The 26142-nt window shown below is 40.0% G+C and overlaps 1 protein-coding gene across 8 annotated transcripts in view; it reads left to right on the top strand.

Moving 5' to 3' along the window:
- ACVR1 (activin A receptor type 1) overlaps window positions 1-26142 on the top strand; it is a 122548-nt gene that overhangs the window by 84111 nt on the left and 12295 nt on the right. For all 8 annotated transcript variants that reach the window (XM_044768886.2, XM_044768885.2, XM_070507809.1 and 5 more), the window contains 6 exons: window positions 1899-2162; window positions 4591-4802; window positions 9276-9375; window positions 12990-13136; window positions 20145-20420; window positions 24312-24509. In XM_044768886.2, the coding sequence (XP_044624821.1) occupies window positions 1899-2162; window positions 4591-4802; window positions 9276-9375; window positions 12990-13136; window positions 20145-20420; window positions 24312-24509 (1197 nt within the window). The remainder of the gene's footprint in view (window positions 1-1898; window positions 2163-4590; window positions 4803-9275; window positions 9376-12989; window positions 13137-20144; window positions 20421-24311; window positions 24510-26142) is intronic.

The following is a 26142-nucleotide window of genomic DNA, read 5'->3' as shown; positions in this document are numbered from 1 at the left end:
TGCTGGATTATGTCAACAGATATGTATGTTTCTCATCCTCATAGAAATAGATTGGTGCTGGAATTTCTCTTGGATTTCTCTAGGCAGGGAAAATGAAGACTATTTCTTGGCTCATTAAAATTTTTGCTCATTAAAAATGTCTGAGGGCTCTTGATTCTCAGGGGTGAGACTGGTGACATACATATACTGTCAGCGGCTATTTTGGATTTTCTGCTTTCAGGCATGTCTTTGCTCTTGGACGAGCCCCTTGTGGTTTTCAAAAGAACTAACAAGTCAATTATAAATAGAAGGCTTGTGTCTGTGTGTCTGCATGCACTTACTCTGTGGGACGAGGCACCCACATTACAGTGGGCAGTGAACTATTTTTCACTTCTTTGAAGAGGGAAGAAGAAAGATTAAGAACGCTTTTCTCTTTTTGAGATAACTCATCTCTACACACACCCACACAAATCTGTGTAAATGAACTTGACATTTTCAAAGACCTTACCTTAAGGTCTCCTCTTGAAAGCACAGCCACCCGACCTGTTATTTTAAGAAAGAGGCAGTTATCACACAGACCTGCTACAGAGGGTTCAAGGATTAGAAGGCAGCCTGTCTGTGCCATAGGCCTTCGGAGGGAGCTCTGAGAGCTGAATTTCCTCGTATGAACAGTGCTTTAGTGAAAGTGACCTCAGCTAACTCATCAGTGGCCTCTAGGACTTGGCTATTTACATTCTGTTCTTACTTTCCTTTCCCACTAGTGGAAACCGTTTGGAGCAGCAAGTCTGAACTAATCATCATTCTAACAAGGGAGGGGAAAAGAAAGAGTGATTTGAAAAATGAAACTGCTAATGAGCGTTTTCAGAAAGAGACAGTTAGGAGGTCTGGTTAGGTGTGCTTCACTGACGATGCGTTTCTGCCTCTTTCCCTTGCACCTTGGACCCACCAGGTGTGGCCTCCTCCTTTGGTCCCACCTGTTACCTTATTGTGCAGACATTGTTCTATTCCTTTTGTCTCCTTGGGCCCTCGTCCTCAATAATTGGTGCTAAATTTTTTCTGCCAGTTGAAAATGTGTAAGCAGCTATGAATTCCCATTGTAATCACTGTAAAAACTTCAGTGTTACTACTATTGAAAAATTAGTCTAGACATCTAGCTGAAAATATTGATAGTATGGGTTTGTAATTGTAGACTGTGCATCGTTATAAACTCATATTAGACTGATGTATTTCTGAAGCAGACAGGTAACGGCAGGAACATCAGCATTCCTTGTATTACTAGTTGATGGAGATGTGTATGGAGCGGCCATATATTAAGGTAATGAGCTTTATGTTCTGGTAAATCATTTTATTTTGATGCAAGAATTGGCATATGAGAGCCCATCAGGCTGAAGATAACATGAAAACAACAGTGGGGGGCTGGCCCTGTGGCCGAGTGGTTCACTTCATGCTCTCCTCTTCGGCAGCTCAGGGTTTCACTGGTTCGGATCCTGGGCGCGGACATGGCACCGCTCGTCAAACCATCCTGAGGCGGCATCCCACATGCCACAACTTAAAATATACAACTATGTAACAGGGGGCTTTGGGGAGAAAAAGGAAAAAAGAAAAAAAAAGAAAACCACAGTGTTCATTTTCAGAAGACTGTGGACAGGTGATAACCATTCTTTGGCCTACTATGATCTAAAAGAATACACAGCCTATATAAATGCATTCATACATTGAGAGGGGATTATTATTTGGTGGTTGGTTAAGTGAGAGGTACGAGATAACACAATGTGGACATAATGGCCAATGGCAGTGCTTAGCCTGACTTTCTGTTTGGTTAATGTGTTTGTAATAGTCTTGGAGAAACTCTATTTTTCTCCCAATGCGGGTGAAACCCATGCAGTGATTTTTCTCCCCACTTCCTCTCTCCTTTGCAGATGAGAAGCCCAAGGTAAACCCCAAACTTTACATGTGTGTGTGTGAAGGCCTCTCCTGTGGGAATGAGGACCACTGTGAAGGCCAGCAGTGCTTTTCCTCGCTGAGCATCAACGATGGCTTCCACGTCTACCAGAAAGGCTGCTTCCAGGTGTACGAGCAGGGGAAGATGACCTGTAAGACCCCGCCATCACCTGGCCAAGCTGTGGAGTGCTGCCAAGGGGACTGGTGTAACAGGAACATCACGGCCCAGCTGCCCACTAAAGGTTCCCATGGACTTTTCTGTTTCTAGATCAAGGGTTTCTGTTCATATTGTCCTGATTCTGTGTGGGTTAAAGATGTAAGTAGCCACAAGGCTTTCCTCCTACTCTTTGAACCAGAGGCAATGGGTGACGAGGAAGGTAGCTCTAGATGAGGAAGAGAAAGACACAGCTTTTTGGAATCTAAAAGGAGGGTGGACATTTTTGGGAAAGTGAGCGAGGTTCTGTCCACCTTTAGGGTGGCTTGGCTGACCAGATCTCTCTGTAGGCATGAGCAGTGAACAGCTCCTCATACCCTTTTCTGTTAAGGAGCCATGATGTTATAATTTCTGAAACAATTTTGCTCAGTAAGTACTCATCTCTATGTTCATTATATAAGGAGGAAAATGGAACATAGGACTTCATTGCCTAGGTGGAATACCTTTCCTTCTTTATGAGGAAGGGGACAAAGAAAGACTCACTAACCTTTTCTCCCATATCTGGTTCCCAGTGATCTATCAGAGAAACTTGAAGGTTTCACCTGAACCTTGTGGTTTATGTACAATCTTCCTTGTGTCGTATTCAATATGGATTCCATATCCAATGGAAGTCAGTCCTCCTCTGAAACTGTTTCCCCATAAAATGAGCCCTAAATTGCTATCTTAAAGTCCTTACAGGGGCTGACCTGGTGGCATAGTGGTTGGGTTCACATGCTCCAGGGTTTGCTGGTTCTGATCCTGGGTGTAGACCTATACACCGCTCATCAAGCCATGCTGTGGTGGTGTCCCACATACAAAATAGAGGAAGATTGGCACAGGGGTTAGCTCAGGGCCAATCTTCCTCAAGCAGAAAGAGGAAGATTGTCGAGGGATGTTGGCTCAAGGCCAATCTTCCTCACCAAAAAGAAAAAGTTCCTACAAATATTAATGTACCTTAGTCTTTGTAGACTCACTGCAACCCAAATTTACTTAATATATAGTACGTTTTTAATAGACAAAATTGTTTAATTTTGTACTCACGAAAGAAGAAACAAGCCAAAAAATGGAGTAGGAGAGTCTACTAGGAGCATCCACTGCCAGAAATGTCAGCCAGCAAGGGAGGAGACAGAAAAGTGAAAAAAAATTGATACAAGTGTTAACAGCAATTTCTGAAGTTATAGTGATGACCTTAAGGTGTATAGAAAAGATTAAATTCTGATAAGCAAATAGGGTTGAATAGTAAAAGAAGATTTTAAAAAGAGAGATCAAGTATTTAAATGGTTAAAACTAAAAGAGTACTTGATGGAGTAAACTAAAACTTTGTGAGTTAAATGTTATTAATAGAGTGAATGGACATGAAGAAATGTCTGTATTTGCACAAAAATTGTGTCTACAGTACGGAAAGTTTCTTATCTGCAGAGCACTCTGCTAGACTTTGTTGTAATAGAAAATTTATTTTCTTAAGGAATTTCTCATTAGGGAGGCACAATATTTATAATTTAATGTTTTATATAATTAGTTTTACACTTTATCGTATAAGTGACACATATCATAGAGTATTACGTGCCAAGTCGTTGATTAATTTGGATTTGGAAAGTTAAAAGAAATGTATAAAGGAAGTTAGGCTTGAGATTTGATGGCTGAAGGCACCAGGCACATGGAAAAGAGTAAGGCATGTGTGAGGAAGAGCAGGGCTTGGTGACATAATGTCATGAACGGGTCTGAAATGCAAAGATGATGATTGTTTCGGGACCTTTTTATTATGGACCATCACTATCCAACTAAGAAATTTTGCTTTTCCTCACTAGGCAGGTAGAAAGTCTTTCTGAATATTTGCTTGAGTGAGATGTGTGTTTGAATGAATGCACGAATGTTTGAATGGGTGATGTAATAATGTCTAAAGGAAGGGGTGAATGAGTGATTAGGAAAGTGAGTGAACCAGGGAATGAATGTTGACTGAGTCAAAGAACAGATGAATGAGTAGGTTCCTAGGCAGAAATCGTGATGTAAAAAGATCAATGAGAATTCAGCGGTAGGCATCCAAGATACATTGAAGAGAGAGACCACAGGTTGGGTAATTCAGTTTGAATTCAGCAGTTTCTCATGGGGATATTACAGCACCATGTCTGTCTGTAAGGGCTTGATGATCAAACATCCTTACAGATCAAATCCGAGTTCATAAGAGCAGTATTAGAGATTTGTATAGTACTTTATATTTTAAAAGCTTTTTCGCATACGTGCATTAATACAGTTGGTCCTCAGTGGAATTTTTCAAACTCCAGGTGTGTCTAAATGAATAATGATTAAAATGACTGGGCTGTTGGCCAGGTGTTAGGAAGTATTTCAGTTTTAAAGCTTTGTGACTTGTGAGATTTTGTGGTCAGGATCAGGAGCTACTTGTTAGGGTACTGGTTATGCTAAATAATACGTAAATAGTGTTCCTTACAGCCAATTACCCTTTTCTCCCCTATCTCCAGGGAAATCCTTTCCTGGAACACAGAATTTCCACTTGGAGGTTGGCCTCATTATTCTGTCCGTGGTGTTTGCAGTGTGCCTTCTGGCTTGCATACTGGGAGTTGCTCTCCGAAAATTTAAAAGGCGCAACCAAGAACGCCTCAATCCCAGAGATGTGGAGTACGGCACCATCGAAGGGCTCATCACCACCAATGTTGGAGACAGCACGTTAGCAGTGAGTTTGTGACCCCAGGGAATCCCAAGTGTAATGAAGATGGCTGAAGACACTTTCTTCTTTTCCGGCATGAAACGCTGCCCAGTCAACGGGTGACTGGACAGTGTGCACTCATACCACTGGTCACTCACGTCCTAAGGAAGCATATGCTTAGTCTCCCCTGTGTGAGAACATTTATTTTAGACAGACATTGACATTAAATGAGGGAGGAGATTTATTTTAGTAAATTCTTCGTAGTTATTTTTTTTGGGGAGTAAGGGAAAAGGAACAGAGAATGGCTGCCTATAATTTTGGGGGGTGGTGTTAGAGTTTATGGTACTTAGTTGCTCTATTTTTAGCAATGAAAGTGCTTTCCAAAAAAGCACTTTTTGCTTAATATTAAAAATCACTTTCCCTTCCAGATTAATTCAGCACCCTGTAATTTAAAACTAAAACTTGACATCCAAAAAAAACAGCTGTTTAATTTTTCCTGCTCCTGTGCTGCCCCCTTGTGGAGTGTAGTCATTTGGTTAGACCAGAGCTGTCCAACAGAAATTCTTGTGCCACATTTATCATTTTAAATTTCCTAGCAGCTACCTTAAAAAAAGTCAAAAAATAAAACCCACAGGTGGTATTAATTTTAACAATATATTTAACCTAATATAATTATTATCCTTTCAATATATAATCATAAAGAATTATGGAGATATTTGCATTCTCTTTTTTTTGAACTGAGTTTTCAAAATCTGGTGTGTGTTTCACACTTAGAGCATCTGTCAGTTCAGACTAGCTGCATTTCATTTGCTCAGTGTCAGCATGTGGCTAGTAGCCGCCCTAATGGATAGCACAGGGTTAGAAACCATTGTATTTATATATATATATATTTTTTTTTTTTTTGAGGAAGATTAGCCCTGAGCTCACATCTGCTGCCAATCCTCTTCTTTTTTTCTGAGGAACACTGGCCCTGAGCTAACATCCGTGCCCATCTTCCTCTACTTTATATGTGGGACGCCTGCCACAGCATGGCCTGACAAGTGGTGTGTAGGTCTGCACCTGGCATCCAAACCGGCGAATCCCAGGCCACCAAAGCAGAACGTGTGAACTTAACCACTGTGCCACCAGGCTGGGCCCTATTTATATGTTTTAAAGTTACTCTTTTGCATATTTTAAAAGAATGAAATCACATGAAAAAGTGGCCATCTTCCTTTTTTTACTTTTTAAAATTGTCAAGTGTTTTTTTTTTTTTTAAGATTGGCACCTGAGCTAACAACTGTTGCCAATCTTCTCTCTTTTTTTTTTTCTTCTTTTTCTCCCCAAAGCCCCCCAGTACATAGTTGTGTATTCGTGTTGTGAATGCCTCTGGTTGTGCTATGTGGAACGCCACCTCAGCATGGCCTGATGAATGGTACCATGTCCGCACCCAGGATTCGAACCGTTGAAACCCTGGGCCGCTGAAGTGGTGTGTGCCAACTTAACCACTCGGCCACAGGGCTGGCTCCTCAAGTGTTAACTTTAAAGAAACTTTGAATGAGAAAAGGGAATCACTTACTATAAATAGGTTACCATAAAGGTGGAGAAGAGAAGAGTACTAACATTCTAAAGGGATACTATGCTGGGTCTGATGCCTGCGCTGAAAAAGACAAAGATTAGTCAGTGTTAGAGAGATGTTAAAGATTTACCAATACCAAATCAAGACTCTCTCTCTGTCATAATCTGATGAGTGGAAGAACGATTGACGTAATAACTTTGTCATGTGATTCCATGCTATTTAATGCCATGACCATGTACTGCATAAGATCCTCTTTATTAAGTCTTGTTCTGCTAGGTGACAAGCTTAAAAGTAAAAGTAGTCCTGCAGTTAAGCCTGCCCTGCGACTTCCTTGTTGCTGGGGAAGACTTGTCCTCACCAGTCTCTGTTGCTCTGGTGCCTGGCGCGTTGTTAAAACATTTGGTGGTGGCCCATACAGGCTGGGCAATAGTCCATTCCGCTGCTTTCCCCCTCCCTGGGCCACCCGTCAAGTGTCCTTTTTGGTATGCAAAAGGGAGAAGGAATCTTGTTTATCTTCCTTTTACCTACCTGTTTAAATCGTGTACGGTGAAACGGGGAAAAGATGGAACTAAGGATGTTTCTGTTTCAAAAATTAGAGAGTTTTTGCTAGAAATGTACTTAGAAGTTTATTTCAAGTTTTAAGGAAAATTAAGCAAGTTTATTGAGTTAGTAGCAAGAAGATCTAAGTCTGAATCCTGACGAAGCTTTAGTAAAGCAAGATTCTAAAACTTCGTTCCTCAGAACTGCTAACGTAACTGATTATCATGGGCAATAATAAGAATATCTAGTGTAAATTACTGTTTCAATAGCTTCTATTACTTTGAGAGAGGAATGGGAGTGCCTGCTCAAAGAGTCTTCTCAGCTCAACCGTGTTAGATGACAGTATATCAGGGTATGATAATGCAGTAAAGAGGACTATTTAAGACACGTTGTCATGCCAGCCCTGATGGCCTACTAGTTACAGTTTGGCTTATTCTGCTTCAGCGGCCTGGGTTTGGTTCCTGAGTGTGGAACCACACCACTTGTCTGTCCGTAGCTACACCGTGGTGGCCCCTCACAGAAGAACTAGAGGGACCTACAACTGGAATATACAACTATGTACTGGGGTTTTGGGGAGCAAAAAAAGAAAACAAGAGGAAGATTGGCAATAGATGTTAGCTCAGGGCAAATCTTTCCCAGCAAAAAAACTCCAGAAAACAAAATCATGTTGTCATTATTGGTCTATGTACTTGCTTATTTAAGCAATATCCTCATTTACATGATTCAACAAAGCGTACCTTACTGAACAGCTTTGCTACATTGAAAAAGAAGCCTGGAAGCCCAAGAGTTGAAGTAGATGTTTGTCAGTCTTCGGTTGACTCCCCTCTCCCCCCATTAAGTCTATGAACTAGGTTTATTTATTTATTTATTTACTTATTTTATTTTTTTGAGGAAGATTAGCCCTGAGCTAACATCTGCTACCAGTATTCCTCTTTTTGCTGAGGAAGACTGGCCCTGAGCTAACATCAGTGCCCATTTTCCTCTACTTTATATGTGGGACGCCTGCCACAGCATGGCTGCCAAGCACAGTGTAGGTCCACACCCGGGATCTGAACCAGCTAACCCTGGGCCACTGAAGCGGAACATACAAACTGTACCACTGCGCCACCAGGCCAGCCCCTGTGAACTAGGTTTAGAACCAGGATTATACAATTTGAATAAACAACACATTAGTTTAACTTTCAGAATTATTCTCTCAAAAATATTGAAGGAACAAAGAGTAAAAATAACAGCAAAAGAGAATGGTTAGGGAGATGTGAAACTACATGATCTATATTCAATTTCTCGTTGATTATCCATTTTGTGATTTTTAAGGATTCTAAATTTACTCCTTTGGATGTTCAGATTTTGGTAATTTTGCTGACCAACAGTACTTCACAGTGGTGCTCAGAGTAAGAAAAAGAAGATGAAATTTAAACAAATCAGTGTATGGCTTTCCCAGGCCAGCTAAGCGTTTGGGAAGGGATGAGCTTTGGCGAATGTTAGGTCAACATTGCCGCAACCTTACCACCATCACCATGGGCACCATATTGTTTGTTCTCGACAATCCATTCCTGATACAAAAAGACTTCTGCTTCTTGGCTTGCACTGAGAAGAAGAAGGAAAACTTTATGAATGAACTAACAGGGAATCTTTTTTACAGTATATTCAGTTTTAGAAGTAGATTTGGGACGTGGTTTTATGTTTCTAATGAAAGTTTTATTTTTTTCTCTTTCTGATTTGTGGGTAATTTCATATCAAGAAATGACTTGTACTTGTTAATTTTTGTGACCCTTCTGTTCCTCCCCGGCCTGAAAGGTGACCTCCATCCAGGTAGCCCCTCTCTGCTTGAGTATACCAGTTGGATGACCCACATGGCCATTGGAGGCTTTCCCTACCAATGATATTAGAGTTGTTTGTTCTTTATTCCTAATTTGTCTGTTCCTAATTCGAGTTCCTTAGCTGGCATGTCTGCTAAGTGGATCCTTTGGTGGATATTTATGAGCAGAGCAGAATATGGTCCGTTACACCCAGCCTTTCTACTTGGAGGCCCTTTCTCCTCTTTTTGCTTCACTTACTCTTCTTTTACTGCTTCCCCTGTGCTCAGCCCTTGCACTTGGACTTTATAATTTGCATCTTCAACTTTGTCCACCTAGCTTCTTTTTTTTGGTATATTTTTTTCTAAAACCCTGGATGCAAGAAAGGACTACTTATCCCTCAGGAAAACCTGTCACGTATTAGGGAAAGGGCCAACTTCTGGTTTTCATAAGAAATAAAATCAGTCCTTCCTCCAGTGGGGCTTTCCATGCACACTCACGGGCCACGTGTCCAGGATTGCCGCCTCTGTGCGACTGACATGCCTGCTCTTACTCTAAACTGGGAGCTGTTTTCTCACAGTTTCCTTTACTCCTTGTCTTGACCCACAGGATTTATTGGATCATTCGTGTACATCAGGAAGTGGCTCTGGCCTACCTTTTCTGGTACAAAGAACAGTGGCTCGTCAGATCACTCTGTTGGAGTGTGTCGGTAATTCTTTTTTCCCTTTCTTTGAAGGTTATGTACAATGTTAGATGGGGTTCTAGAAGTAGGATGGAACTTGGACAATCTGCGTCTTGTTGTCTGTTGCTTGTTAAATGTCAGGAGATGCGGGGCAGCCGTGTCATATAGCTATGTCTCTGTTCTCGGGGACTCGTGTTGAAGCACCTGATCTTTTTGAACTTCTTGTCAAAGGAATCTGTCGCTCATTAGTGTAGAGAATCCCTCGTCAAAAGCTTTCAGCTGCAGGTAGACCCTTTGGGATGATGGAAGTGCTTGAAAATGAATTAATATGACTGCTCCTGACTGTAGGCATTGAGTGATCTGGAGTAAGTATTTGGACAACAAAGTTGCTAATTACAATTCTCTAATCCCTCTCACTCTTCCTCTGCTTTAAAAAAAAAATGAAGTAAATTTGCTAAAGCTACCTTTGTAATTGCTTTATTTAAGCAAGAGCTATATACATTTATCTATGGCCTCTCACATTTTCCCCTTATATCAAGATATTTATATGTAAATATAATCATAGTGTGTATATCATTTGTGTCCCTTTTAAGCCTACACATATTTCAATATATTTGTATACATCATACATATTTTAAAAGATTGTATAATAATAGTCTATTGAATATAGTTTAACCTTAACAATACTACTTGAAAAAGTTTTTGCACACATTGCTTCTTTCTTTTGAGGGCTCAGAATAAATTCCCAGAAATTGTGGTTCATGGGTCAAAATTTGTGACTTTTTTATGGTTTGTTTTTATATATTGCCAGATTGTCCTCTAGGAAGATGGTGCAAAATGCTTTTTATAAGTCCTGATTTTGATTAGTTTTACTTGTACATGGCGGGTATTTGAGAGCCATGTGGTCGTTTTCTTTAATTTCCCTTGTAGATGGCATGCAGGGATGGCCACAGTAGTCGAATGGGTTGGCGACGTCTCCGTGCTCTCCTAGCCCTCCTGCTTTCTTTGGGCTGGACTTTGAAGTTTTTGGGAGGCAGCTGGCTATCACAAGCTACCTCTATCACTTAGCTGCTAGCCTCTGGCTTTTCTTACTGTTTTCATGGAAACCAGGGCACCCCTCCCCCCCAACGCAATAGTGGAAAGGGGAATGGGCGGAGGTAGTAAGAGCAGAGACTGCCACCTCCAGGCACAGAGGCGGCCAGCAGGAGCCTGTGGCCTTTTCTCTAGGTCTGCAGCTACTGTGACTGTTTCTGAATGCCACTTCATGCCTCTCCTCCATAGTGGACTGTGAGCAGAGAAAATAACAATGGAAAAGCCCCAGATGTGCTCGTTGCATATAACCAGGGTCCCTGGTTGTACTGGCTAGCATCCTGTTTGATTATGAACAAGGGTGTCTGGAAAGTGGTAAGGAGGCAGCGAAGGGGGGACATTTACCTGTCTTGCTTACCCCCCACCCTCCTGTCCCGTGGCCACTGTCCATTCACAGAGCAGCAGATCGCAAGATCAGCCCTCAGAGACTAACCCCAGTGTCCAAGGGCAAAATAATATGGCAGCTTTAAAAATATGTACTGTTTCTGGTTGTCTAGATATTCATCATTTTTTGAAATAGTGTAAATTCAGTTGTAGCGTTTCGTTGGTGTAGTGCTAAACACTTTAATAAAAACGGTATCTTTTCAGTAGCTTGTAGTTAGTGTTCATGTGGTACAGCCTTGAATAAAAACGTATGTGATGAACTGCCTGGAGATATGTTATCATTTTTGGTTCAGAAACACGGGAAGTTGGACTAGATCAGTTGTTAACAGATGGTGGTCAGTGAACCCCTATAATTCAGGTACCTTAGGGATCCCTTTTTGGGCCTCTATGGCCCGGACTTTTGGGTAGCTGTGCTTCTGTTGTTAGGGACTTCTGCATAAGGCTGCATTTACAAAAAGTATTTGACAACTTAAAAACATTTGAAAACCATTAAAATAGGTTTCTATTTTAATTCTATCTACGTACCCTGACATGTATCTCTGTTTTCTTTAAAAAAAGGGTTTAAGGCAACTTTATAGTAATGTCCACAATTCTCTAGGATATTTTTCTCTCCTTCCTAATGGCAATATGAGGAGAAAGGGCAAATAAAGATGCAGAATGGAATCAAAGGCAGGAAAAGATTAGCATACCATTTTCTAGCAGCTGATTTTTGTAGCATCTTAGCACCACCTTTCATCTTGAACTTCAAATGCTGGGCAATTGCTATGACTTTATTAAAATTAATCCTGTACTAGATTTTATTAAAATTAATCCTGCACTAAATGCTCTTTTTGTGACCTGACAGTGGCCCACAATGACCACTGACTGGCCACATTTAACACCCGTTTAGATGATTTGTTGGTATTTAATGGGGACATTGTTTATCCTAAGGGAATCCAGATTGAGTGGTTTTTGATTGTGTTTCAAGACATAATCACCTGGACAGACATGCTTTCTCTCTGCCTGTTTGGGTTCTCAGTGGCTTAGTTTTTCAGCAAAGAGCTGCGTTCCTGTCTATGCAGGTGGTGCTGCAGCTGCTTATTACAAGCAGAGATTCCCAGCAGCCACTGGCCTTGGTAGAGAGCCCTGCTGCCCTGCACGTTGTATTTCCTGCTGCATCGTTATCTAGGTGCCACAAATGTCTTTACCCTTGGTTATACCCCGTGCTGATCCCCATAGTCTTGTGGTAATTACCTCCTCCCCCCAACCTCCTTGATCACCCCTACCTATAATTAAAGAGAAGAATGGGAGAGGGAGCACGTAGTTGAGAGGCTGACAGTTGTGGTCTTGCTGTAGGAGGGGGCATGCACCCAACAGATCAGATCACAACTAATCGCCACGTTTGTGAAGATGTCTTCTCCAAGTGGCCTTTTCAGTGTAGCCCACTTGGGGCATCACAGGGGCTGTCTAACAAGCAAATACCCATGACCAATGTCAGAAATCAGAACTGTTCTGGGATTATGTATTTAAGACTTTGCAAATCCTCTTTTGAAATACATTCTCTGCCAAGAAATCCTTTCGGAATGGCAGTGGCTGCTTGTCAGTCTCCTACACAGTATTGTTTTCTCTGTTGTTGGTGTGTGTGTGTTTTTTAAAGTCCTTCAGAACACACATGTCAAACTTCATAGTCTCTTTTGTGAAAAATATAAATGCATATGTAAATTCACAGATCTGGACTCTTAGAAAGTGCCTATGTTGATCCTGTCTGAAAGGAAGGAATCAAGTAAGCCAATTAATTTAGCCACATACACTTTTTTTGGCTTTCAACACAACACTGAAGTCTAATAATCTATCATTATCTAAGTTTCACTAACTTTCATGTACTTTTAAAAACCATATGCATTTCATACCTTTTACTAGAGGAATTTAAATGTCAGCCTTGTAATTAGCAGTGAATTGTACAATGGAGATACCAACGGTGTTTAATTTGTTATCACGATGGGGTGGATTGTAGGGGTAGGTTCCACTTTATTTTTGTATGTCTTTACAGGCAAAAGGTTGTGGTATTTATACCCCCGAACTGAGTTTTTCAGAGTAAACAATGGGAGGGATTAAGAGTTGCAGGCATGAAGTTTATTGGCCACTTCTGTCCTCCTGTCCAATGTCGCCTCTGTGTTGCTTTCCAACAGGGAAAGGCAGGTATGGAGAAGTGTGGAGGGGCAGCTGGCAAGGGGAGAATGTCGCTGTTAAGATCTTCTCCTCCCGGGATGAGAAGTCATGGTTCAGAGAAACAGAATTATACAACACGGTGATGCTGAGGCATGAAAATATCTTAGGTAAGTACAAAGATAATCCCCTCGTTGATTGTATCTAGAAAGAAATAATTGCCTGCCGTTGCCCTCTCTGATTTGGTATATGTGAATTTGCGAGTCTCTCCTGAAAAGCAATATAGGGATCATCAGCATTTATATACTGTTTAATTTCCTTTGAACACCAATTTCTTATTTAAGTCTGCAAAGAAGCTAAGTTTGAAGATTCTTTGGATGATGAAAAGGAAATCGTTACTGCTAATTCTTATTCTGCAGGTCGTTATTTAAACAACAAAAATTTGCCCCATATTGTTCACTTCAAGGCTTCCTTGGTTGTGCTACTCACCCCACCCTTTTTGAATATTTATTACTTGAATCAAACTAAGAAAGATCTTTGGACGATTTCCTAGAGATTCACAGCTCCCAGGGACATCGTAATTAAATGCACATTCCCTCAAACTAGGCATCGTTTTTAAAGCCCAGATTTACAGAGGGATTTAGCATGCATTTTAATTTGGAAACTAAAGCTCAGAAACATTTGTGAAATATGCGAAGAGCCCATTGAAATACTGCTATATATAAATATAAATATAAAAGGTGAGAATATTCTTTGTGCCCATTGACTTCTATATTTTTGAAAAGTTTCTCTAAATGTGTTTATACTAATACATGTATGATGAATGCTGGAGCAGTAGTTCTTCAATAGCAGATAGAAGGTTTGTATAGAATCTGACTCTCTGCAGGATAGTGTTGGCCACTTCATGGCTATTGGATTAGGTTTGGCTTATAGGAAGGGCGTTGCCAGGGTTTATTTCTATTCCAGTACTGTCACTTTAGTATTAAACCTGAGTCAAGTTGTCTGCAAATAATGGTTTGACAGTCATCCAAAGCTTTGCTTCAACAGTATGGTGGTATGTTCCGGCTCAGAATTGTCCCAGTTTCTGCTGTTGTTTTCTCCCCTTCGCTTACTCCTTGGGCCCCAGCCATTACCTCACTTGTGTTGTTGCTGTTGGCCTCCCCGTTTCCAATCCATCTCGCCACACTGAGTTATCTTCCGCTGGGGAGCTGAGATACTTCTGCTCAATGTGTCTTTGATGACTCCCACATTGCCTGCAGCGTTTGTGACTTCTGGTCCTGGCAATCCATACTCTCTCTATTTTGGGGTCTCAAGGAGTCTCTAAAGCTTCCTCTACAGATATGCCCATATGCAGCCACTTCTGATATTTACCGTTCCTTGGGATTGCTATGAACATTCAGATGTCTGTGCCTTTGTTCATGTTGTTCTTGATCACCCACTGTCCCTATCCCTTCCCCCAACCACCCTGTCCTTAATCAGAATTTCTCAGTGTTGGGGCCAGCCCCATGGCACAGTGGTTAAGTGCGCACGCTCTGCTTTGGCGGCCCGGGGTTCGCCTGTTCGGATCCCGGGTGTGGACATGGCACCGCTTGGCAAGCCATGCTGTGGTAGGCATCCCACATATAAAGTACAGGAAGATGGGCTTGGATGTTAGCTCAGGGCCAGGGTCAGCAAAAAGAGGAGGATTGGCGGCAGATGTTAGCTCAGGACTAATCTTCCTCAAAAATATAAAACAGAACTTCTCAGTTCCCTTCCAGTTTCGCCCAGTGGATTTAACTGTGCTTTTCTGCACTCCCTCACTGTGTACCTCTGCTATGACTCTTACCACACGCAGCCTTGTGTTGCAGGTAGATGCATATGTGTAACAACAATAATGACCTGTTAGTATGCAGCCAGCACTGCTTTAAATGCACTAAGTGTGGTTTCTCATGTAATCCTCACCACGACCATAAGAGGGTAGATATTCTTATTTTCCTACTTTTAACTCATGAGGTAACCATGGTACAGAAAGGTTAACATCACCCGGCAAGTTAAACAGTGGAGCTGTGATAGACTCCAGGCAGTCTAACTCCTAATCACGGTTCTGTACCCAACATGGTAGTTAGCTATAATGGAATTGTTTCTTAGATTCTGTTGTCAGAGTATGAGGTGAAAATTCATCTGCAATCAAAATTACCCTTAAATGTCCTGATTTTTCCGCTGACACTGGAACAGAGTGAGGTTGAGCAAGGGATAAAGCATTGGTTATGTTAGAAGCTGTGATGTACAAGAAGTACTTATCTTTAAACACTAGAATTACTCTTAATGGGCAGGTGCGCATACTCTAAGAAGCATGTGGGATCTGAGACTCATTGAAGGAAGGGCATGTTCAGGCAAAACTTCTCATACTCAGGAGGCCCCCAGGTTCATTGAGCAAAATGCTCTAGATATCACTGTGCTGTGCAGGTAATCACTTTATCCATGCTCCTGAGTTAAATGACCTGGAATGATACACTCCATTGTACACAGAGGACAAGAATTATTTCCACTGTTTTTGGTTTCATACTCAGTGCTGATGACAGTACCCCACACGTGCTGGGTGCTCAGTAAATATTTATTAAATTAGATTGAATCACAAGAGAAATTTGAAAGTCACCTTTGCCGTATGATTCATGTGAGGGAAGTTAGGTTCCCTCAGTGTGATCACACAGGGTAAAACATTGTCCACTTCTTAGTACTCGTGCTCCATGGAAGTTCTGAAATCATGAGATCTTTCCACCCTCATCATAATTATAGCCATATGGATTGATCTTACCATGTAGTCCTTTTAGTGGGGAAAGCTCGTAGAAATGCACCATTAGAAATTTGTTAGAAATTTGTTAAATTTCTTTCCCTGCTTTACCAGTTTTCTGGAGGTAGAGACTTTAAAGTTTTCTGTGGTCATTTTCTTTTCTATCAGAAGAGCATATTGTTTTGAATATCAGACCATGATTTCCTCCCACCCTTGAGTATTGCTAACTCCAGCCTCCCAAAAACATAATTAAATTACATGCACACACACGTGGACACACACACACATATACATACATACCTACCTATATGCATACATATAAAACTCTGGGCCCTTGTTGTTTATCCTCCTAAAACAATATCTCGCAGACAATTAGTTTGGATTTCCATTGTTCCTTCTGCTGTCTGGTGTAGAAGTCAACAGATAAGTGAATAATGGGACGCTCTGTTGTGTGGTGGCAGGAGCAGTGGTTTGGGAGTTTGGGAAGCTGGTTTCTACTCAGCACCATTAGAGGCCCACTGTGTGACTTTAGGCCAAAATTGTATGTTTCAAGCATTCTTTTCCTCATCTCTAAAACCAAGGAATTTGAGTAATGTGAGAATTTTACTCCAGAGTCTCGTCTTACGTTCTTTTTTAATAAAATTGTGGTAAAATATACGTAAAGTTTACCATTTTAATCATGTTAAGTGTACAGCTCAGTGACATGAAGTATGTTGACATAGTGCAACCATCACCACCCTTTATCTCCAGAACCGTCTCATACTCTTAAAAGGTACTGCTGAACCATTTAATTAGTCAGAGTTTTTTGAGACCAGTTGGAAGGAAACTACTTGCAGAGGATACTAAGTTACAAAATTGTTCTGGTTTTAACTGAACCCTGAGCTATTTTAAAATACAGTCCTGCCTTGCTTAATGACAGGAATATGTTCTGAGAAATGCATCGTTAGATGATTTTGTCATGTGAACATCATACAGGGCACTTACACAAACCCAGATGGTGTAGCCTACTACACACCTAGGCCATAAGGTGCTAATCTTATGGGACTTGTTGTGTAGGCGGTCTGTGGTTGACTGAAACGTCGTTACGCGGTGCATGACTATATGATAATAACCAACTCTTCTCGGACACTTACTGTGTATTACGCATGAGATGGAGCATTTTCCCTAATAACTCTTTTATTTTCACGATAACCTTGGACATAGATGATGATATTATCTTTATCTTACAAATGAGGAAACCAAGGTGGCAGTTTTACTTGACTTGTGTGAGATCACCTGCCTCCTGAAGAAGAGCTCAGGCAAGTCCTTCAGGAGGTATTCTCGAAGACAGCATTGTCATAGGAGATGACAGCATTGTTATCATAGGAGATGACGGCATTGTTATCATAGGAGGTGATGGCTCCGTGCATGTTATTACCCCTGAAGACCTTCAGTGGGACAGGACGTGGAGGTGGAAGACAGTGATATTGACGATCCTGACCCTGTGTGGACCTAGGCTAATGTGTGTTTGTCTTAGTTTTTAACAAAAAAGTTTAAAAAGTAAAAAAAATAGAAAACTTATAGAATAAGGATATAAAGAAAGAAAATATTTTTCTACAGCTGTACAACGTGTTTGTCTTTTAAGCTGAATGTTATTATCAAAGAGACAAGAAGTTTAAAAAAAATTTAAAAGTTTATAAAGTAAAAATGTTACGGTAAGTTAAGGTTTATTGAAAAAGATGTTTTTTTATAAATTTAGTGTAGCCTAGGTGTACAATGTTTATAAAGCCATTAGGCGTGTACAGTAATGTCTTAGGCCTTCTCATTCACTCACCACTCACTCGCTGACTCACCCAGAGCAACGTCCAGTTCTGCAAGCTCTTGTTCATGGTAAGTGCCCTATACAGGTGTACCATTTTTTACCATTTATACTATATTTTTACTGTACCTTTTCTATGTTTATATACACAAATACTTACCATTGTGTTACAATTGCCTACAGTATTCAGAACAGTAACATGCTCTACAGATTTGTAGCCTAGGAGCAATAGGCTATTCCATATAGCCTCGGTATGCAGTAGGCTATCCCGTCTAGGTTTGTGTAAGTACACTCGATGATGTTCGCACAACAACAAACCCACCTAATGATGCATTTCTCAGAACATATCCTTGTCATTAAGTGATGGCCTGACTATATTTTAGCTCTCGAGGAGCCTGGGAGGATGACTTTGGCTGTTAATATAAGAGGCTTCTAACCTAATCGCTTTCTCTGCTTCTTATAAACATAGCCAATAGCTGTGCCTGCGTTCCAACTTATGGGTACCTATTCAACCTTCGCTGACAGCAGAGTGCTTTGACTCAAAGTGCAAAAATCCTGTAAAAATGCTCTAGCATTTTGAAGCAAGTGTAGTTATATAATACACACTTGAGAGAGAAACAGTTTAAAAAAATCCTGCTTATTTGAGGTAATTTTTCCTGAAGGTCTAGAGCATAATTAACAGGACAGACAAAATCCTTCTCTAAGACCTAGGGAGCTTAGGGAAAGTGAGAGAATAAAAATTTATGTATTTATTTAATCAGAGACTATTCTCCCTTGGGCCGAGAAATCAGTAGAGGCTATAGAAATATACAACTATAATTTAATTTCTTTTGAGTGGGATATTTATTTTTGAGAAAGTCATTAAAGATTAATATCATTTGGCTTAAAATGATAAAGCAGGAACATTTTCTTAAGTAAGAACAACTAATGTCTGAGTACACATTTTGATTCATACTATGGCCGGCTTGGGGCTCTACGAGAAACAGCTACAGGGAGAAGAAGACAGAATGGAGAGTAGGGAAGAAGCGAGAGACGAAGGCTGGCTGTGGGAACTGGCTCAGAAGAAGAGGGAGAAAGAGGTAGGGGATCAAGATGTGGAAATGTTATTCAGTTCACTCTGCAGATGTCAAATTGTCTTTCTCTGAGGAGGTCAGCTTGTTTGAGGGCAGAATGCTATAGTGGGTAAGAGTGTGTGTGCTGGGGACCATTACAGACCTGAAAGTCGAGGATGTAATCTACCCACATCATGTGGTCTTTTGGAGGATGGCATGTGGAGTGCTTGGCGCATTGTTAGTACTCAATGGTATTAGCCACTTCTCTTGTTGACAATGATGGTCAGATAGGGGACTTTTATTCCCAGAGCCTTCCTGTGCAAGGCATGACGTGCCGGAACAGCTAGCCCCAAACTTGGAGCTGGGAGCAACTTAAAAGCTGTGTGATCCTTGGCATCTCCCAGCAGCAACTTGATTATTTGCAAAATGAGTACAGTGATCTTTATCTTACTGGTCTATTGAGAAAAATCCCGTGATAAAATATATGTGAAAGTGACGTAAAATTTATATAAAGTACTAAGCAAGTGTAAGGCATTTTCGTGTATTTTCCTTTTACATTACACTTTCACAAGTTATTTAATTCTTCCTCAAGGCATATCTGTTTTTCTTTTAAATTTTCTTTTCTATTTATATGTCCCAAATTTCACTGTCCATAAGGTTCATATGTATATATGTATATATATTTATAGTTCTATACATATATATATATATATATATGAATAATGCTAGAAAATCTCTGTAGCAGAAAAGGCAAGCACATACATCAGAATTTATTTTATAGGTTTGGAAGTGCCTCTGACTTCCAGAGTTCTTTCAGTGTGCTCAAAAGTCCCCTCAGAGTGTCTAGAAAAATCTCTGGGCTCATGTTGCCCTTTGCAGGTATATGCTACAGTACTGTTCACATTATATTGTAATTTTTCCTTTTTATATCTGTCTTTTCTAGCCAACAAACACTGTCATCTTGGTTTTCCTGTGTGACTGACAAAGAGCGTCATAGGTGCTTGTTATATTTGATTGGTTCCTTTTTTTAATTTGATGAATCAGTTAATCACTTAATGTAAACTCACCCCTTTGTTTTACATCTGAGCAGAGATATTCCAAAGAGCCTAAATGAGTTGCCCAACGTTACACAGCGAATCACAGGCAGAGTCGAGACTAGAACACGGGTGTCCAGGTTCTAGGTTGTATTCTTTTTGGGTGGTTGATGAATGATCTGTACTTGGAATGTCAGCATGATGAAGACTTTGGCACCATCATGAGCAGGCACAACGATATTACTCCTGTCTGAATCTTAATGCAATGTAAAATATTTTTTTAAAGGATTATTTACAATGGAAATGAATATGAAAATTTCCTGTTCATTAGCAGTGCCATTTTATTGAATAAATACTATTATTTTTCTCTGTTGATGCCTCTGTAGACCACCTTTTATAGTAGTTGGTTAGTTTAATTATTTTTTGTTACAGATGATATCTCCTGTATGGGTCACTATTTCCATCCTAAAAGTTACAATGTGGAATTCTCACATGTCTGTTCGTTTTGTTCTTGCTCTCTCCAGGTTTCATTGCTTCAGACATGACGTCAAGACACTCCAGTACCCAATTGTGGTTAATCACACATTATCATGAAATGGGATCATTGTACGACTATCTTCAGCTCACTACTCTGGATACAGTTAGCTGCCTGCGAATAGTGCTGTCCATAGCTAGTGGTCTTGCACATTTGCACATAGAGATATTTGGGACCCAAGGGAAACCAGCTATTGCTCATCGAGATTTAAAGAGCAAAAACATCCTGGTTAAGAAGAATGGACAGTGTTGCATAGCAGATTTGGGTAAATTTTTTAAAATAGTTTTTAATTACTGTTTTTATTTTTATTGTATTCCAATGTTTAGCCAGATTGCATCCTTTTTCTCCCCTAACATTTCAAGCATACAGACAAATTGAAATAACTTCACAGTGAACAACTGTATATCCACCACCTACATTCTCCTGTTAACACCCTACTGTTCTTAAGCTTTATCACCTGTCTATCCATCCTCCATTCCTCAGTCCATCTTAACCTTTGATACATTTCAAAGTAAATTACAGACAAAAGAGTTCTTCCTTGCAAAGACTTCAGCATGCATACCACTGTATCATTCACTAGAGTTCCTTATTTGTTTAGTTTTTTCTTTTCTGGTAAAATTTCCATTTTATGTGAAATGCACAGATCTAAAGTATACAATCTCAGAATTTTGAAAAATGCTATAAAATTCAAATCACAATTGAAATGCTCACCTTCCCATTACCCTAGAGAGTCACCTCGTGCTTGTGCAGCCAGTCCCTGCCTCAGACCACCTGCAGAGGCAACCAGGACTGTCGCATTCTGATTTCATAAACTTTTAGACGAAGCAGGTACACAATTCAACAAACTATGGAATGAGTTGGTCTTAAAAATTGTTTCTAAAGTAGTTGTTCTGTAACCAAGGCAAAATTGTCAATCGGGAAAGAGGAAAAAAATCCCCAAACTAATTTACCATTTGTCCTGCTGGGATAGCTCATTCTTATGGTGTTAGGGTAATGCTTAGTGTAGCTTTAATTGCATTATAAATAAGATTATTTTCATTTATAGTGGCATTCTATGTAAAACCATATTCATTTTAGACCCCTAGAATATTGGCTGAATAATTATGCTGATAAGAACTGAATTGTAATTTTGGGTATTCATTTCAGTGGACTATTGAGAGTCCTCACTCTACTTGATTAAAAAGTGGTTTATCTTGTATTCATATCATAGTGGTTATTGTTTGATAAAAGTTTAGACAATATTAGCTCTAATTATATAAATGATAAAATTTATTTTTGTTGGTGAACACAAGGGATTTGACATGTCAAGAAAATTTATTTCTTTTGAATCCCTCTAAAGTCTGTGTGTGCATGTTGAGATATTATTTTACAGTATTTTTTTTCCAAGTATGAGAATGCATGGCCCTAAAGCTTTTTGCAGGCAGGTTGAGTTGTGGTGTAGACTTACGGCTGTGCTTTTGGACCCGGGTGATTTGAATTTCCCAATTATATACTCAGTATTTCTGTGCAGGTCTTTTTATCTATCTACTTACCTGCCCTAAGAGCTGCCCTGCTTATACGTAGGACAAAGGTAGGGGGCTCAGTAAAGGGGACTTCAGTGTTTGACACTTCGCATTGTACTTCTGTATTGTTTGAAACTTCTATAGTAGCACATTTATGTGTTAATCATGTTACTAAAAATCAATTATGCCCACCTTACAGGATTCTTATAAGATTGAGAGATTATTATAAATGCTTGGTAAATCATTCAAATGGTAGCTGCGGTTGTAGTCCAGTGGTCCAGGGAAGATGGACAAAGGGAGGCAGCTGTTGGCTTTGGTTTATGGGACTTGGCTGGAGTTTTGCAGTAAGTCCCACTGATTAATTCTTCAACTACATTTCTTTTGGCCTGCAGCCTTCTGATTGGATACATGGATTTGTGCAGAAGTCTGTGTTAAGGGGTCATCATTCAGGGGAGTAGATTGGTAGTACAGGAGATAGCTGCTGGAAGACCACAGTTTGTATGTAATTTTTCACTTTATACCCAGAAATGAAGGATCACTTGTTAGAAATCATGTTCTGTTATTAATACTGCAAAAATAGCAGTATTTTAGCAGAAATACCTATTTATTATTTATTCTATTTATTTTTCTAACTTTTTATTATTAAAAAAATTCAAAACATACAGAAAGTTTAAAAGAATAATAGAAGAATCATTCATACCCAAAATACCTAGATTTAACAATTCTTAAAATTTTGCTGTATTTGCTGTATCTCTATGTGGCTGTGTGTACATATTTGCTAATTCATTTGAAAATAAGTTGCAGACATCACAACACTTTACTCCTAAATACGTCAAAATGCATCCCGTAAAAATACTTCAAAATATATCTCCTGCTTAATCACAGTTTATCACACCTAAAAGTTATCAGTAATTCTTTAATATCATTTAATATCCATTTTCAAACTTTTCCAGTTTTTTCAAACAAGAATTCAGCCAAGGTTCACACATTGCATTTGGTTGTTTCGTCTCTTTAGTTAGTGTAATAATTATCTATTGCTGGGTAACAAATTACCTCTAAAACTTAGCTTAAAATAGCACAAATTTATTATCGCACACATTCCTCTAAGGGTCAGCAATCTTGGAATGACTTAGCTTTATGCTTCTGGCTCAGGGTCATGGGGGTGACAGTCAAAGCTTGAATCAGGGCTGGAGGAATTTCCAAGATGGCTCTCGCACATGGCTATTGACAGGAGGCCTCAGTTCGTCATCATGGCCCTTTCCACAGGGCACTTGAGTGTCCTCATAACATGAAGAGTGAGCCAAGAGAGAGCAAATAGGAAGCCAAAATGCTTTTTGTGCTCTAATTTTGAGATACGCACTTACTTCTGCCGTATTCTGTTCAGTAGTCCAGCCCATACTCAAGGCATGAGAGTTGAGCTTCACTCCTTAAAGGGAGAAGTTTCAAAAGACTTGTGCCCATATTTTTAAACCACCACAGCTAGTATCTTAATGCTCTATTTAAATTACACCTTTTTAATATTCTGTTATTTTGATTCTTTGGTTCTGGCAATGTTGGAGGGGCATATGTGGTTTGGGAAATGTACACAGTAGCCTTAGAATCTTGGGGTTGATTATACAAATAAGGGGAAGAGGAACCAGACTGATTTAGTTGAATGCAGTTGCCAATATCTTTGCTAATTATGAAGGCTGAGATGACATATGTGCTGTCTCCCTGGCATTATACGGAGTCCTCATCCCATACATTCAAAGCCATAGAGTGAAGGAGAAGCATGCTCCTTAGATGGCTTGAGGGATCCCCAAAGGATCATTGGGTTGCAAACGTTTATAGGGACTGCTTGCTCCATTTTGGCATTTTTCATTATTTTGAGTGTGACAAGAATCATTTTCACTTGGTCTGCATATGCATCAAAAAGTAATTCTACTTTCAAATAAACCATGCACATATCTGCCTATTCCTCCCTGATCTGTGAGGAATGCCAGCTCTCTCTAATTGAGTGAGGAATTCCGAAATGAGTCATGGTTTCAGAAGGTGCTTCAGAACCATTTAACATGAGAGTTGTGCTTTGAATTGAGGTCCAGTTTAGTGTTCTCTGGACATGTGACTGTGGAGAAAGGCCTGTGGCTTTGGGCAGCGTTATTGCTCAGAGGAGCAGCTCTTCCCTTAGGGATGGAGCAGTTCCTGTAGCAGTAGCCGCTTTATGGAGTGATAAATTACCTCAAATTCTCTGTCTCACACTGTTTGAAATTTGTCTTCGCAGACTAGTAGGAGTTGGGGTGCAGCCTGAGAGCTTAATTTGCTTCTTGTTAAGATACTTTGAGGCTCCCGTTTAACCTGTGTGTCTGTTTTCCTGTGGACTTCCAACACCGGCCTCATATTGCTTTGATGGATTAGTTTATTATTTACCTGAAACTTTTTGTCTCGGAAGTTCATATGTTAACCTAATAGCCTCAGAGTGTTTCTAGCATTAGTCCTCCTTGCTGCTCTCACAGAAGTCATCAAAACAAGCGTTCCAGAGATCACTGTGGGTGTAATGCAGCAGTGACCATGGATACCACAAGAGGGTGCTTTTGACTGGGGTTGGTTTAAAATTCTTCAGCAACCCTCTATGAGTATGAAGTGAGCTGACTGACACTGTTTCCCCTTCCTTTTAGGCCTGGCAGTCATGCATTCCCAGAGCACCAATCAGCTTGACGTGGGGAACAACCCCCGTGTGGGCACCAAACGCTACATGGCCCCCGAAGTTCTAGATGAAACCATCCAGGTGGATTGTTTCGATTCTTACAAGAGAGTCGATATTTGGGCCTTTGGACTTGTCTTGTGGGAAGTGGCCAGGCGGATGGTGAGCAACGGTAGGTATCTGATCTAAGATAATATTGTCCTTGTCGCAGCCTCTTGATTGTGTTACCTTTAAAAGGGCAGAGAGAATCTTTAAGTCCACATTGGTCCATGAATCATAACTTGTCAAGCTATCAGCATTTATATTTGATTTATTGCTTTTGATTTTGATTTATGATTTATGGTAGGTAGAATGTAATGGCACTGTGTTTTAATTACACTGGAGGAAATAATGGTTGAAAAAGAGTATTTCCGGAAGAGACTAGTTATTCTTTGTTTTTTTTTTTTTTTTTGATTGGTCTGTATTTCCTTCCTTCCTTCCTCCATGTGCGTAGTCTTTCTTCCCAACCTCCCTCCTTTGCTCTTCTCACAGGTAAGGTTTAACATGAGGAGAAGGCTTAAGTAGCTATTAGATATTTTTACTTCTTAAGTTTGGATTTTTGAAAAAGGCTCAGGTTGTACCTTCTGAATAAGTGAAGTTTAAATTTAGGACGCCTTGAATAGGTGGCTTGTGCTGGTCCTCTTATCAGTGGGTTTTATGAAATGGTGTTGCCTTAGCAGTTAGGGAAGCATATGTCAACCCTTTTGAACAATAAACTCTCTTGTCTCTCATGTATCCAAAGCAGCCACAAATACATTGTTGAACTTTACTGTAAGTACTTTGTATTCTGGAAGCACTAGGTATTCCCTTTCAAATTGCACATGCCCCCTCTACCTACAGAGTGGCCATCATACCAGAATCTCTTGACTTGATTAAATCAAGCTTTTCATATCTTCAGAACTGGAAATCTTATTTCACAGAGGTTGTGTCTGAAATTGTTCCAGAAAAACAGAAGGAAATGCCATAAAAGGAGAGATTAATATTCATTTACACAAGATACTTTGCTCTCTTAGGATCCATTGGAAATCTGGATTTGAAGTATTAAAGAAATAATGAAGTCTCTAACATCTATGCACCATCCTACCTTCCACTGATATTTTCTTGTAAGGATTGAGATTCTTAGGACAATGATAATTTTCATGAATAACACAGCCGGAGAATGGGAGGTTCTGTGAGAGAAGTGAAATCGGGGTAATTTAAGATAGTCTTAGTGTGCAATAATGAAAATTGGCATGCCTTCATGGTAGCTTTTTTTTTCCTAACACCAGAGTGTTTCTGCTTTTAAGAAACTCTCTAAGGGTGTCAAAGCCAGTTCCAGTTAAACATAAACACACATGCATTGTAACCTGACAGTTCTTTCAAAGTAAAGTCCTTTTTTTATTTGATGGAGTCATGAACATTTTCTTGGTAATTGTTTCTCAATCACTGGGAACTGCTGACTTGCATTTTGTGCCATTCAAGCGCCTTGAGAATTGTTTGCAACAGAGAGATTGTTTTGGTGATTTATAAAGTTATGAACTTTGCCTGAAATTGCACATCAGCTTCATTTCCCCCTTCCCCTCCCCTGTCATTCTTAAGCACCTTGGAACTGAAAAAATCTAATTCTAATTAGTTTATCATAACAGAAACTTTAGAGAAGGATTGGTGTCATAATACACCATCTGATGAGGAACTTGTCCCAGACTAAGAGGAAGCTCATAGTCCAAGGCCAGGATGGTAGCAATCCAGCTGTGGGTGTGCTGGAGTGGTGCCAAGCGAGTCTGTGT

Source organism: Equus asinus, chromosome 4 (genome assembly GCF_041296235.1).
Source record: "Equus asinus isolate D_3611 breed Donkey chromosome 4, EquAss-T2T_v2, whole genome shotgun sequence".
Taxonomy (NCBI): Eukaryota; Metazoa; Chordata; class Mammalia; order Perissodactyla; family Equidae; genus Equus; species Equus asinus.
The sequence above is the reverse complement of the archived record's forward strand: the minus strand, read 5'-3'. Positions and strand labels throughout refer to the sequence as shown.